The 14,391-nt window shown below is 36.9% G+C and overlaps 1 protein-coding gene across 7 annotated transcripts in view; it reads right to left on the reverse strand.

Annotated features, from left to right (window-relative positions):
- Positions 1 to 8,526: 8,526 nt before the first annotated feature.
- akap6 (A kinase (PRKA) anchor protein 6) overlaps positions 8,527 to 14,391 on the reverse strand; it is a 404,269-nt gene continuing 398,404 nt past the window's right edge. For 4 of the 7 annotated variants that reach the window (XM_073040038.1, XM_073040040.1, XM_073040039.1 and 1 more), the window contains 3 exons: positions 11,266 to 11,406; positions 10,493 to 10,527; positions 8,527 to 9,604 (listed from right to left, as the gene is read on the reverse strand). In XM_073040038.1, the coding sequence (XP_072896139.1) occupies positions 9,325 to 9,604; positions 10,493 to 10,527; positions 11,266 to 11,406 (456 nt within the window). In that variant the 3' untranslated portion in view covers positions 8,527 to 9,324. Of the gene's footprint in view, positions 9,605 to 10,492; positions 10,528 to 11,256; positions 11,407 to 14,391 lie in introns of all 7 variants that reach the window. The other 3 variants (XM_073040044.1, XM_073040041.1, XM_073040043.1) reach the window with 3 other exon arrangements.

Raw genomic sequence — 14,391 nt, forward strand, 5'->3', positions numbered from 1 at the left:
CAATTCTGGCGCGCGGTGCTTCGCAGCCAATCGCATGACTCGCTGGGTTTCGCGCCCTCCTCCTCCCGGGCAAGGTAGATTGGAGCGCGAGGACGCGCGCGCGGGTGCGCACGGTGTTTGACCGTTAGTGAGGGGAGAGAAAGGAATCTCCAACGGGCCGGTTAGGGTAAGGTGGCACGAGCTGCGCGGAGGGCCCAAATCCTTTCAGGAAAGGTCGCTTCTCTCAAGCCTAGCCTGTCACTTTGATGCTACCCGAGTTTTATTTTACTTTCCATTGCGATTTTATTTTAATCAAACTATTTCAACGCGTTTATGTGCACATCAGGATGGAGACAACACAGAACTTGACCGATTTGCTGGTGATTGAGCTGTACGCGGGAGGGTGCGCGTGCACTGAAGTAACATGCATTTTTGATGCCTTAACATGCACCACCTGTGAGAGCAGATTCGGACAGTTGCACGGAGCAGCCTTTTTTAAAAAATATAAATACTTGTTGGATGTCCCTGGAGGCCACAAAGTGGCTGCTGGGGGTTTTGATTTAATTTTTCTCTGCTGATTAACATTGTCGGTACAGATAGGTGACAATTTTACGTGTTCCTTATTAAAGTGCAGGCCAACGTGAACAGAACGGTATAGTAGTCCCATGGGGTTTATAAACGCTATCGAAATATAGAAGGAATGCGATTTAACTTCCCGTAGCTGGTTTATAGATTAGGAAATCAAACCATTAAAAACGAGCTACAGGACAGGATGTCAGTGCCACGCGTCTCTGTGATCCCTGAATGGTTTCGTTACAGTCTTTACCCCTGCCACATCCTGACTGGCCCACATCTCATATCCATCACCCGTTCAACACATCTTTCTTACCTCATCTGGTTCCTCATCACGTAAACCAACCGCGTCCCCACCATTCTGACCGGTAACTATTACATAAAATTATGAGAGATCAGAGTTATCATTGTCTTGCATGGCGTGAAATTTGTTATCTTAGTACTTATGTCAGAGTTTTCTTCCCAGAATGGAAATGTCAAATATTTGAGGACATGGCTTTAAGGTGGAGTGAGAGCGGTTAATCGGAGATTTACGAGACACGTTTATTACACGGAGGTCCCGGAACGCGCTGTCAAGGGGAGGGTAGATGCAGAAACGATAGCGCTGATTAAGAAGCATTTAGACAGACAGTATGGAATAGAGTTGTGATCGCTGTCCAGGCACATGGATTAATTTCGACTCGGGTGATGATATCAGGCGCTGTTCCTTAACTGTACTGTTGTAAAAGTTTGGTGGCTATCACCGTACCAACCACTAACTTATCTGTTCTGACAATGGCTCCTCTCTTTCGCCTTGTGGGTAACTGCAAGGTTGATGACCGCGATAAACAGATATGTTTTGCGCATCAAGACAATAATTCAAATGGCGGTATGCCATTTCCCCGAGGAAAATGAAACACACTTTCAGTGGAAGTACTCGAACCTCTGAAACTTTAAATGGCTTTCAGTCTTTTACTAAGCATTAGTTTAACACTCAGTTAATTTTGAGAGAAAAAAGTGTTTCTATTTGTCAACACATTGTGTTTATGTGTAACGTAATAATGATTAGTAGGTATCGGTTATTTATCGAGTCTTCTTTAGGACTTGCATTAAAACTTAAAACAGTCGAAAAGATACAAATGTGGCAATTCGTGCAAAAAAGTGGTGGGTAATCAGTGCCACCAGAAACAAAATATTTTGATTATTCCATAATGTTAGTATAGAAAATGAAATTATACGTCCGTAAATATAATTGCTGATCTTTTGTCATCCGTTTAATCCATATGAATGTCATGTGTCTGAAAATATATTAGCACACTGGCAGACCGAAGGCAGACGAACGTTCAATAGGTTGGAGACCCCAGGCGAATAGGAAATAACGGTGTGTTTGCAGCATTAAAATTAATGACATTTTGGTTTGAGCTCCCGCAAGAATTCAAAGTAACGAAACACCCTGAATGATCGGTTACGGACGATGCACATGAAAGCGTGCACCCTATAAACTTTTATTTCATTAATTTCTGTATTTTAAATCATTGTAAATTATCTTGGCGTTTCGACTAGATCTCCCAAAGCTTTGAATTTGTCTGGATTCGCAATAAAAGATGGGCTGACTACATGTATAGAGAGCGCAACACTGCAGGCTGCAAGAGTGCAAGAGCTTCGTCAAATCAAAATTTAAAATCTTCATTCAATTAATATCAGTGATTTGTAGCAGGATTTTTGTTGCATTAAGTAATGCAAGTATTTTGTTCTTTTTTGAGGGAAGATTTAGCTAACACAGAATGGCGCTCACTAATATAAGTACAAATTGGATTGAGTGTGGACATTCGATCTGAAAGTTTGTAAGCCTCCATTTTTTTTTACCATCTGCTACAGAAGTTCGCAAGAGCAGAATGTGTTGCATTTGCAGTATGAGAAGAGAAAATTAAGGATCTTTAGCTCCATGGCAGCCTTTAGTCATATAGGGGATCAATCAGGCAAATTTGCTTCACACCGTCAGTTGTTTTATTGATTAAAAATAGCATCTCATTTTCTCCAAACTTCTGCATATGTTAATACCGTTTATTTATATATAATTGACTTTATATAGGACGAATCCGTCCATATTTTTGACTGGCAACGGAAGAGCTATTCGCAATCAGCATCTGTATAATTCATCTCATTACTGTCGTGTTTACGTATTTACTGCTTTGTTGTAACTCGCAGATCGTTATCAGGTCGTCCCGTTAATGATGCAACATGGTGATACTTATTATGTGCACAGGATCCAAAATGGCACGTCCTAATACCAATTAATGGTGACTATTTCGCATTTGACTTTGAGGAGAAGTGAGGATATCAATGTTACAAGGCTATAATTTTGTTGTGATACGTATTGCGTTCGGTGCACAAATTGGCGAAGAACATCACCTACAGATAAAAAGAAACTGCAATCATAAATTGAAATAAGTAAATATAATTTCCTATTATAGCATCTGGAGTTCAGATTCTGTGGCCTTATAAAGCCACAAAAGACTACAGATTCTGGAGTAACAATCAACCTGATGCAAGAACTCAATAGGTTGAGCAGCATCTGTGGAAGGAAGGGTATTGTAGGTGTTTTAGATTGAAGCCCATCGTTACAGGAGAAAATCTTAAAAGCCGGCATACTTTGAAGGTAGCTCACAATGCAGTAGTACAATAAAAGGTCCAAAGAAGGTTTAGGTGGAAAACGCCCACAATTCCTTTCCTCCCATAGATTTTACGATCTCCTAAAGGATTCTGCATATTTCACACTCAGGATGCAGGTATGGCACCATGAAGTAGATAATGGTTGGCCATCGCCAGGGCGGACTTCCAGCCAGATTAAAGCGTCGAGGCCCAAAGCCGAAAACAAGCACGTGTTTAGACCCAGTATTCAGTGCCAGCCGAGAAACTCCACCTTAGCCCGTCCCGTTTACTTGCGTTTCACCCAACTCCCATTCTTATCGCTGTTACAATCGGGCGGGAGGTGCAGTAAGTCTTGGATCACACGCCGCCAAATCGGGAGCAGTTGTGGCTCAGAAGCCATCGGGCTCTAAACCATCTTCACTCGCCTCTGCGCTGAACTCGTGTCGTCAGTTATTTGTTTACTTTTAATAGTTGTACGATTTGCCCTCTTTGGCACATTGGATATTTGTCGTTCTTTGTTATGTATGCTGTTTCATAAATCCCGTTTTATTTTTTTTTCTTTTCCTGCAAGATAATGAATCTCAAGACCATAACACATGGGCGAAGCATTAGGCTATTCGACCCACTAGGTCTTGGTTATTCCATTATGGCTGATCTATTATCCATCAACCCCATTCCCCTGCCTTTGCCCCATAACCTGACTAATTAAGAACCTATCAACTTCAGCTGTAAATATACCCATTGACTTTGCTATGGCAATGAATTCCACAGAATTACTGCCATTTAACTAAAGAAACTCCTCCTAATCTATATTCTAAATGGAATCCCTCTATTCTGAGGTTGTGCCCTCTGGTCCTGGACTCCACCGTACTAGGAAACATCTTCTCCACATTCACTCTATTGAGGTCTTTTGATTTTCGGTAGGTTTCCATGAGATTCTTTCTTCCCCCACACCCCCCCCCCCCAAATTCCAGAGCCATCAAACGCACACACACATTAGCCCTTTTATTTCTGTGATCTATCCCGTGAACCTCCTCTGGATCCTCTCCAACGCCAGCACATCTTTTCATAGATAAATTGCCTGTGTATTCTACTCCTCTCAAAATGAATGCCCACATTGCATTTACCATCAACTTAGCCAGCAAGTTAACCTTTGGGGAATCCTATACGAGGACTCCCAAGTCCCTTTGCAAGTCTGACTTTTGAATTTTATCCCCAGTTAGAAAATAGTCTGTGTCTTTATTCCTTCAAGCAAAGTGCAAGACATCACACTTCCCTACAGTAATCCATCTGCCCATTCTCCTAACCTGTCTAAGCCCCTTTGCAGGCTCTCTGCTTCCTTTACATTGCATGCCTCTCCACATTTTTTTTTGTATTATTGACAAACTTAGCCACAAAGCCATGAATTCCATCATCTAAATTATTGACGTATAATGTGAAAAGAAGAAGTCCAAACACCAACCCTGTGGACCACACTCGTCACTGGCAGTCAACCTTTATGCCCACGCTTTGCCTCCTGCCAGTCAGCCAATCTTCTATCCATGCTAGTAGCTTTCCTGTAAAACCATGGACTGTAATCTATTTAAACACCTTGTCAAAGGCCTCCGAAAATTCAAGTAAACACCATCCACTCTCTCTCCTTTGACAATCCTGCCTGTAATTTCATCAAAGAATTCTAAGCAATATGTCAAGCAAGATTTCCCCTTAAGGAACCCATGCAGACTTTGGCCTATATTGTCATGTGCCTCCAAGTACCCTCAAGGTTGTATATGGTATACCTACTTTGGTATTAAACTTACCTTGAACTTTGATAATGATTTCTTCCAGCAAATTGTTTGTCATACCTTATTAGTGTATAGTACATTGTAGGACCAAACTGGTACCAAGGATAGACAAGTTATCAATTACTAATATAATTCCTTAACAAATAGTCCAAAAACATGTTTGAGCTAATTTGGCATTATTTTGTTAAATTTTTGATTGTTGATATCCTCCATTTCCCATCCCCCACCCCCAACACAGATAAATTATGCCAGAAGCACTTATTTGGAATTATTGTTTGGCAGTTGATCATTGGATTTCTCTTATTCATTAGTTAGGTACCTCCTCAAGAAAGTTAAATATGAGCATCAATTTAACTAATCTGAAATATTATTGTGATTCCATTTGTAATTATATCACTTTCTTTACACTTTGCTGAAGCCAGTTATACTTTTGAAGTCAATTACAAAATGGTAGTTTTCACACTGTAGCAAATAAATTATTTTTGTTCTAAAATTGGAAACCATTACTGTTGGCAATGAAGTGACTATCAACATGTAATAGCCACGTCAGTTTAACCAAAATGAAAAAAATCTTGAAAGTCCCATGCAGTTTTCAAATCTTAGAAACCAAACTGAAATCACTTGATTTGGTGATTTGGCATATCCTTCTTTAGAAACATACACTGGATATTAATAGAATATAATTTATTTTTGTATCATGTTTTATAGAATTCATTTATAATCTTAATGAAAAGAATAATTGGAGGAAAGTGAAAATGCTTCAAACTTTCTATTTCGTTCTATACTTTTATACAAAATTAAATAATCAATTTTCAATGATCACTTTAAAGTATAATTTGTTGCACCAAAATGGTGGAATGATATAGAAAATGGATTAAATTCAATTTTAGAGAATCAGTACCTTAGAAGTTTAGAAGTGAAGGCAAAACTGATCAGAAATCTGTATGTCTATTATCTGCTATTAATTTGATTCATGAATGATTGGTATAACACATCATCATTTGAGAAGGCAATTTTGTTGCTTAGATGTTTAATTTACCAATAGAATCCATAAATCATGTGTTCATTTTTTTACATAAACATGGTTACTTTTAACTCATAGATTTTATTGTTCATATTTATATTTATGGGTGCATTAGAAAATAAACTGGATAATTTAAAATACATTTTGTGTTAACTGTGTGGAATTTTCATTTTCAATGTCATTAGGTCTGAATAAAAGAAGATATAGTCTCTAAATGCCTATTGACTAATAGTGTTGCAACAACCAAATAGTCTTAAACATAAAAACACCATTCCTTAATTTACCCAATATTATGTGCTATAACTCAAACATTCTGTTGTTTAAGAATCAAAAGTTCAATTAATTTATGTATCGATCAATGAATTTGAATTATTGACTGACTGATTCATTCATTGATGCTGAATAAACACCAAGAATGCTGTATAAGGAATAAGTGGTGAAGAAGTTATTCTATCAAGAGTTTAATTGTGATGATAATGCAGATATCAACTATTGGCATTATCATTACAAATACTAGGAAGACATGGATGTTATCTTTTTGAATTAAGCTCAACTATAAGCTTAAATTAATAGCAAGTATTTTCTACACATGATTCAGATCTAAAGAATCTGTCAATCAATATCATGGAATAAGATGCATTTTATCATTAGATAAAATATGATACACTTTGTAAGTTGTAAAAACACCTTTCATGATGAAAAATAACAATTTATTGCCAATTTTAAAGCCCTTTCATGCTGCCCAAACATTTTTAGACTGATTTTCAACTTCAAACTCTTTGATATGTAGTTTTTCTTTTCCTCTCTGTAGGTATACCCCTTGCAATCAATTTATTTTAATTGTCATATGTATTATTTTGCACATCCATATTAAGCATTACTTGTTGGTTATTAAGTCAATTTTGAATCTGCCAGACCTTATGGACATTTTCTTTAAATGTTACATATTATTTTGTTTGAATTTATGCTGTCTGGACATCTATGCTCTTTTAAAAGATGCTTTTCATCTTTTTTGACTTAGGTTTTGAAAAACATGATACATAAAATTCATCATTAATGTAAATTCCTAATGACAGGTAAACAGATGAATGTACACAGAGGAATTTGATATATGTATGCAGGTGAAAGGAATAGAAAGATTTGTTAATGGGATACATTACACAAGGTAAGAGAAAGCTCATATGAAGTTGAAAACCCAACCCATATAGTCTACCCTTTCTTACAGTACTGTATTGTATAAATTAAATCCTTTTATTTTTTCCACATTTCTTTGCTAAAAATAGCTTAGAGCTTTAAGATTGTTTGCAAAAGCTTTTGTTCTAAATATTCACAGGCACCAACTATTTTTTCAAATGATATTTTCAGAGCTTTTTCACAAGTTAGCATTTAACTTCTTGAATATGTTATATAGAGTATTTCTGGAACGCACAATGCCAATTGACATTTTTTTTTTGCTTTCTCAGTACATTCTATGGGTGGAGTGTAAAATACTTCTGCAAAGTATTTTGCAAAGGGAACTTGTTGGTTCAATATAGTAGTTCCAGGTTATGAAATTCATTTTCAATTGAATTAAAAATTCACTACTTTAATTTCAAAATATTGCATGAATCTTAAATCAAATGCTAATTTCCACGGAAAACCAAACCCTAACTAAAATTAAATAGTTAATCATAATCAGTTTATCTTTATCTGTTCAGTCATCCAGATTAAATAATCAAGGGTGACAGATAGGCAACCTTCACCAATTAATATTGCTAGGTATGGGTAACATGATAGCTGAGTACACCTTTGTATCTTGACCCTCCAGAGGGTTGCTTTTGATTTACTTTTAAGTGCTTCTTCTTATTTCTCTACTTAGTAGGCTATTCAAATACTAACTGTTCTCTTCCTTGAAGAAATGCAATATTTCCCCTGACCAATGGGAATCACTAATCCATTACTTTTCAAAGTGGTGAAGGAGTACTTAGGATGGTATTGAGAACATCAAACTTTACATAGGAAGCATACATGGGCATTGCATGAGGTGCAGAATCAACCCACCCACCTTCTGAGAAAGAATCTGGATTTTCTCAGATCCCACAGAACCAGACTGAAAGTAAGTCATCCTTTCAAAAGGACTGCCCAGGAAGCAGGTAGGTATAATAAAATCTCACTGAGGGTCCTTCTGAGTTAACCAGAGAGATCTTCTCCAGCTAAAAAGGACCTAGTTGAGAATGACGTGATAAAACTTTTGATAGTAAGTTTATAAGTTCACCCATGCCATACCCACTCAACTGAATGAGTTAAAACTTCTTGCTCTGATTCCAATATAACACTGATCCTTAGTGAAATGTAAAGCCCAAGAACATTGGAGATATCACATCATTGTTGTATGAAATGGCTTTTCAGCTTTATGAGAATTTGGCAGGTAATGTCATATCAATCTTAGTTGTTTCATAATTTTTATGTTCCTGCGCAAAATTGTTGGTATAAACTGCAATGTAATATTTTAAACTATGCAGGAAATCTGTCTCTGGAAACCAATAACTCAGTCCATTTTGTTGTCTGATAAATTAATTTTTATTTGCCAACATTAATTTAACTTTAACCCATGCAATCTATCAGCTTAAGGCTTAATATTTTCCACATCACTGGACGCATTAACACAATACAAGAAAGCATTGTATATCATTGTACATGAACATTAGCATTTTCTTGTACATATGTACAGAAATTGTACACACGGCATAACCTTGCTATCACATCTCTTTAAGCCAGCTTTTTAACTGGGAAAAGCCGCTTCTTAACAAAGGTATCTGAAATACAGCAAGGCACACATTGTTAAAACATTTCTTCTCTTCCCCTTCTTAAGAAGCAGAAATAATAAAACTGACTGTGTATTGAAATGAAATACATATAATTGCAATGTACAGCACAGTAACATTGTTTTATAAGTTCCAGGGTTGCATAGATTGGATCTATGTATTCTATACATTATATTAATTACATAAAAATAAATCAAGGTGTGATAATTGAGATTCAACATAAAGTTCAAACTAATTCCTGTTATAAATATTATGCTACCTGCCATCTATTAAGTTTAAATAATATTCATGGTTCTTCTTGGAATTAGCACATTTAACATAATGAGGCCCACTTTCTGTGAAGGTGTTTGTTCCCTACAGATTCTCCCCTAAAATCCAAACATTACTCCTATATGTTAATGGGTGAAATGGCACGACATGAACTGACACAAAATTATAAATCCCCATACCTTTCCAAATGCTGTGGTTTCCCATTTAATATCAAAAAAGTACCTACACCAAGAGAATGAGGACATTTATAAGCTGTATATCAGAATGGAGGAGGTCCTTGGAGGTAGCTTAGGACAAGAATCCATAAAGAAGAATAATGATGGATGTTGCTGCAATCTGTTGGTATTACCAACAAGGGAGTAACGGCAACTGCCATACAAAAGATCAGCAAAAGCAACCGAATTACCACACCTGCATGAAAAACTCGCATTTGGAAGGAGCTTGTCTTCAAGATCAGTGAGGAAGAGGATGGTTCAGTTAGATTAGATGTTACCTTGGGAATAGTTGGGCAAAAATGGAGCAAAGATATGGCCAGATTTCTGGAGGGAAGAAAGAGGCAAATAAATGTTTAGTCAGCAGCAAAACAATAGAAAATTCTTCCTTTGGTCAACATTCTAAATAGTCAAATTTATAGCTACTTAATAAAATCATAAGATTATTAATTGGAATTGGAATTTTAATTGGACAGACTACTGAGCTGTTCTTGAACATTGACATCAAATAAAAATGTTTTCAAGTACAACATACTTCTGTCAGCCACCAAAAATCTAATTACTATAACAGTTGTACAGTAAATTAAATTACAATGGCATTAAATCATTGTTGAGCTTTTATAAATTTTTAATAATATCTTCACTAGTGGAGGTAAACTATCATGAGTGACCTTTCTTTTCTTGCTTCATCCTCAACTGTGATCTTAAATATGCAGACAACACCCTCAGGAACATGTGTCAATATGCAAACAACATTGATTGAAGCAAAGCCCTATGATAATGGATACATAAAGCAGCAATTGTTGGGCATCACATGAATATAAAAACCTGAAGTCATGGCTATCCATAATGCAAAGAGGTGAAATGCTACAGTCAAAAATATTCACTCTAGATATCCTTAAACCTAATTCATTCTACGTTTATTCTGTTATACATATTTTAAACTTCAGGTTTTTCCTATATCTAATAGCATGAAAGCAATAACATCTGGCCAGCCATGGGGTTCGATTTTCACAGTGAAGACTCAGTCTGGTATAATTAAACCATGCAGCAAAGAGCAGGAGCTTGTGATGAGGATTATGAGGAAATGACTCTCAGAATACAGTTGAGGAGATTAACGTAATGCACATCCCTTGTACAGCTTTTAGGAGCACTCCAGACATGCATTTATTCACCTTCTAAATTAGGCAGAAATAACTCAGTCTAACTAGTTACCTTTGCTTTTGATCTTGCTTTGTTGCTACTGACCTCTACATTTATACAGAAACATGACAGGTAAAAGAAAGAGAAGAGCAGTAAGCAGTGAATTCAGAAAGTAACAAGTGATACAGGAGGTCAAAAGCTTCAGTGCATTAACTCTTATCTTTTCAAAATAATTTTTCCAAAGGCACTTATTGATAAATGGAGTTTGAACTAATAAGTTTCAAGTCAAAGGTACAGTATTATAAAGCATATTCAGTTTGATGTCAAACAATTCCTGGGCAGAACTATTGAAGTATTTTTGTTTTCTGTTGATTATTAGTACCTTTTCCGACAATTGAAATGAAAAAACTGGTGATTATGCAGCAGACATAAGTAATTGCTGATAGTTCATGCCAGTTTATGGGATAAAAGGCAAGTGTTTTATGTTAATGTTTATGGGATAAAAGGCATGAGTTTTATGTTGCAGCCCCAGAAACCTTCAAACTGAAATGCACTAAGGGCAACTGCAGAGGAAGCAAGCCTGTCAGGAAACGAGCAATGGATATTTTATACAAGCATAGTAATCTTTCTATTTTGCAAAGAGATCTAAACTGACTGAGGGTAGATCACAATCCAACAATCTCAAAATATCTTTACTCTTTTAGATCCAGTCTTTGCAAAAGTACTGAAATGCTATTTAGTCTTCTGTACAGAGAAAGATTTGCTATCTAAGAGCTAGTTTAATGGATTTAAATCAGACAAATATTTGCAAAGTGAAGTATATTTAATTGACTCACATCCTATACCTTGGGTACAGATTTGGCAGCATGAGAGTCACTGGGAAGTTCACTGTGGTGGGATACATAAGGTGTAGGTTTCGTTTCAATGGTTTTAGAGTTTTGCTCTTTCCTGAGATTCTGTTTTACATGTTTTTGTGAGTTAGAGATCTGTAAATAAAAAAAAGCAGTTATTAGCAGTTTTTGATCAACTCCCATTTCCATCAAATTAAGTATAAAATGTAGCATGTGATTAAGCCATGTCACATTAAGACCATAATAAATCTTTGCACTTAATGTAGTCTCTGCCTAACTTCTTGAAATTTCAGATGCCGCAGACATTACTGTGAATATCAACATATGATTATCAAATTGAATTATTTTCACTATGTGAAAATACCTTATATTTACTCATTTAAAAAATTTGCATAGAGATTATAGCTGGACTGGTCATGAATATTCTTTGTGAGCAAATGTGGAGTTTTACTGTTACATGTTCCTTATCAGCATTAAAAGAACTGATCAGCTGAGGGAAAACAGTAATACACAGCTAACTGCTGCAAATTTCAATTTTGTATAGGATATTATTTGTTTTTATTAAATTAAATAGCTCATTAAAACAAATCCACTGGTGAAATACTGAGTTGCAGGCACATTTTCCCAATTATATTAACAATGTCTGATTATCATTTCAAATGTGTTAATTTAGATCCATCTTCATGAAATCACTTGCAAAACACCACCAGATACAATTGGACATCCCAAAGATTTATCCTTCCAACAAGCACTAACATATTTATAGTTCTTAATACCATCATCTTCTCAAAAATAATCAGTAAACTCCAAGATCTGGGCCTCAATACTCCTTTGTGCAATTGGATCCTGGATTTCCTCACTTGCAGACCCCAGTCAGTTTGGATTGGCAAAAAACATCCCCTCCACAATCTCCATCAGAACAGGAGCACCTTAGGGATGTGTGCTCAGCCCCCTGCTCTACTTGCTTCACACCTATGACTGGGTGCTAAGTACATCTCCAACACCATATACAAGTTTGCTGATGACACCACTGATGTGGGCCGTATCAAAGATGGTGATGAATCAGCATACAGGAGGGAGACTGAAAATTTGGCTGAGTGCTGTAATAACAACAAACTCTCACTCAATGTCAGTAAGAATAAGGAACTGATTGTAGACCTCAGGAGAAGGAAATCAGAGGTCCATGAGCCAGTAATCGTCAAAGGATCAGAGCCAGAGAGGGTCAGTACCTTCAAATTCCTGGGTGTCACTAAGTCAGAGGATCTGTCCTGAACCCATCATATAAATGTACTTGCAAAGAAAGCACAACTGAGCTTCTACTTCCTCAGGAGTCTGCGGAGATTCTGCATGTCATCAAAAACCTTGGCAGACTTCTATAGAAGTGTGCTGACTGGCTGCATTATAGCCTGGTACAGAAACAGCAATGCCTTTGAGCGGAAAATCCTTCAAAAGGTAATGGATTCAGCCCAGTACATCAAACGTAAAGCCCTCCCAACCATTGAGCACATTCACATGAAACGTAGTAGAAAAGCAGCATCCATCATTAAAAATCCTCACCACCCAGGCCATGCTTTTTTTCTCTCACTGCTGCCATCTGACAGAAGGTACAAATGCCTCAGGACTCACTCCACCAAGTTCAAGAACAATTACTACCCCTCAACCACTAGGCTCTTGGACTAAAGGGGTTAACTACACTCATTCTACTTCTGCTGTCCCCACAACTGATGGTCTCATTTTAAGGACTCTTTACCTTGTTCTTTCATGCTCGTTATTTATTGCTATTTATTTATATTTGCATTTGTACTGTATGTTGGCCATTGATGCTGTTTACAGTTACTGTACTATAGATTTACTAAGTATGCCTGCAGAAAAAGAATTTCGGGGTTGTATCTGGTGACATGTATGCTCTCTGATAACAAGTTCAACTCTGAATTTTGAACTTTTAAAGGAAACAAAGAGATCAGCACTATGAAGAAAAGGGATCTGGCATTTTTTTTTTGCCTTTTGTAATAACTTTGCAGGTTATGATTATTGCTCACAATTCCAGGATTTACTGCCATACTCTTGAACATAGAACATAAATCATTATAGCACAGTACAGTACCTTTGGCCCTTGATGTTTTATGGACCTTCTAACCTACTCTAAGATCAATTTAATCCTTTCCTCCTACATAGCCCTCCATTTTTATCTCATCCATGTACCTATTTAAGAATTTATTTAATGTCCTTATTGTATCTGCCACTATCACCAGCCCTAGCAGGGTGTTCCAAACAGCTACCACTCTGAGTGTAAAAGAAATGTACCTCTGATATCCCCCCTATGCTTTCCTCCATTAAGAAAATTAAACCTTTACTTCTATTAAATCTCTCCTTATTCTCCTAGGAATAAAATCCTCATCTATTCAACCTTTCCCTGTAACTTAGGTTCTCAGGTTCCGGTAACATCCTTGTAAATTTTCTTCGTACTCTTTCAATTTTACTGGTATCCTTCCAAAAAGTAGGTGACCAGAACTTCACACAATGCTCTATATTTGTTCTTACCAATGTCTTGTACATCTTCCAAATAACATCCCAACTCCTGTATTCAATACTTTGATTTATGAAGCCGGATGTGCCAAAAACTCTCTTTATGACTCTATGTACTTGTGAGGCCACTTTCAAGGAAATGAATTCCCATATCCCTCTGTTCTACTTCACTTCTTAGTGCCCTACCACTCACTGTGTAAGTCCTACTCTTGTTTATCTTCCCAAGTGCAACACCCCACACTTGTCTGCGTTCAATTCCATCTGCTATTTTCAGCCCATTTTTCCATCTAGTCTAGATCACACTGCAAGCTTTGACAGCCTTCCTCACTGTCCACGACATCTCCAATCTGCAAATTTGCCAATCTTTTTACCATATTATCATCCATATTATCCATATAGATAACAAACAACAACAGACCCAGCACCAATCCTTGTCACAGGCCTCCAATCGGAGAGCCAATCATCTACTAACACTCTTTGGCTTCTCCTGTGAAGCTAATGTTGAATCCAATTTACTACCTCATCCTGAAAGCCAAGTGACTGAACCTTTCTGACCAGCCTCCCATGCAGGACCTTGTCAAAGGCATTGCTAAA

Source organism: Hemitrygon akajei, chromosome 3 (assembly GCF_048418815.1).
Source record: "Hemitrygon akajei chromosome 3, sHemAka1.3, whole genome shotgun sequence".
Lineage (NCBI taxonomy): Eukaryota > Metazoa > Chordata > Chondrichthyes > Myliobatiformes > Dasyatidae > Hemitrygon > Hemitrygon akajei.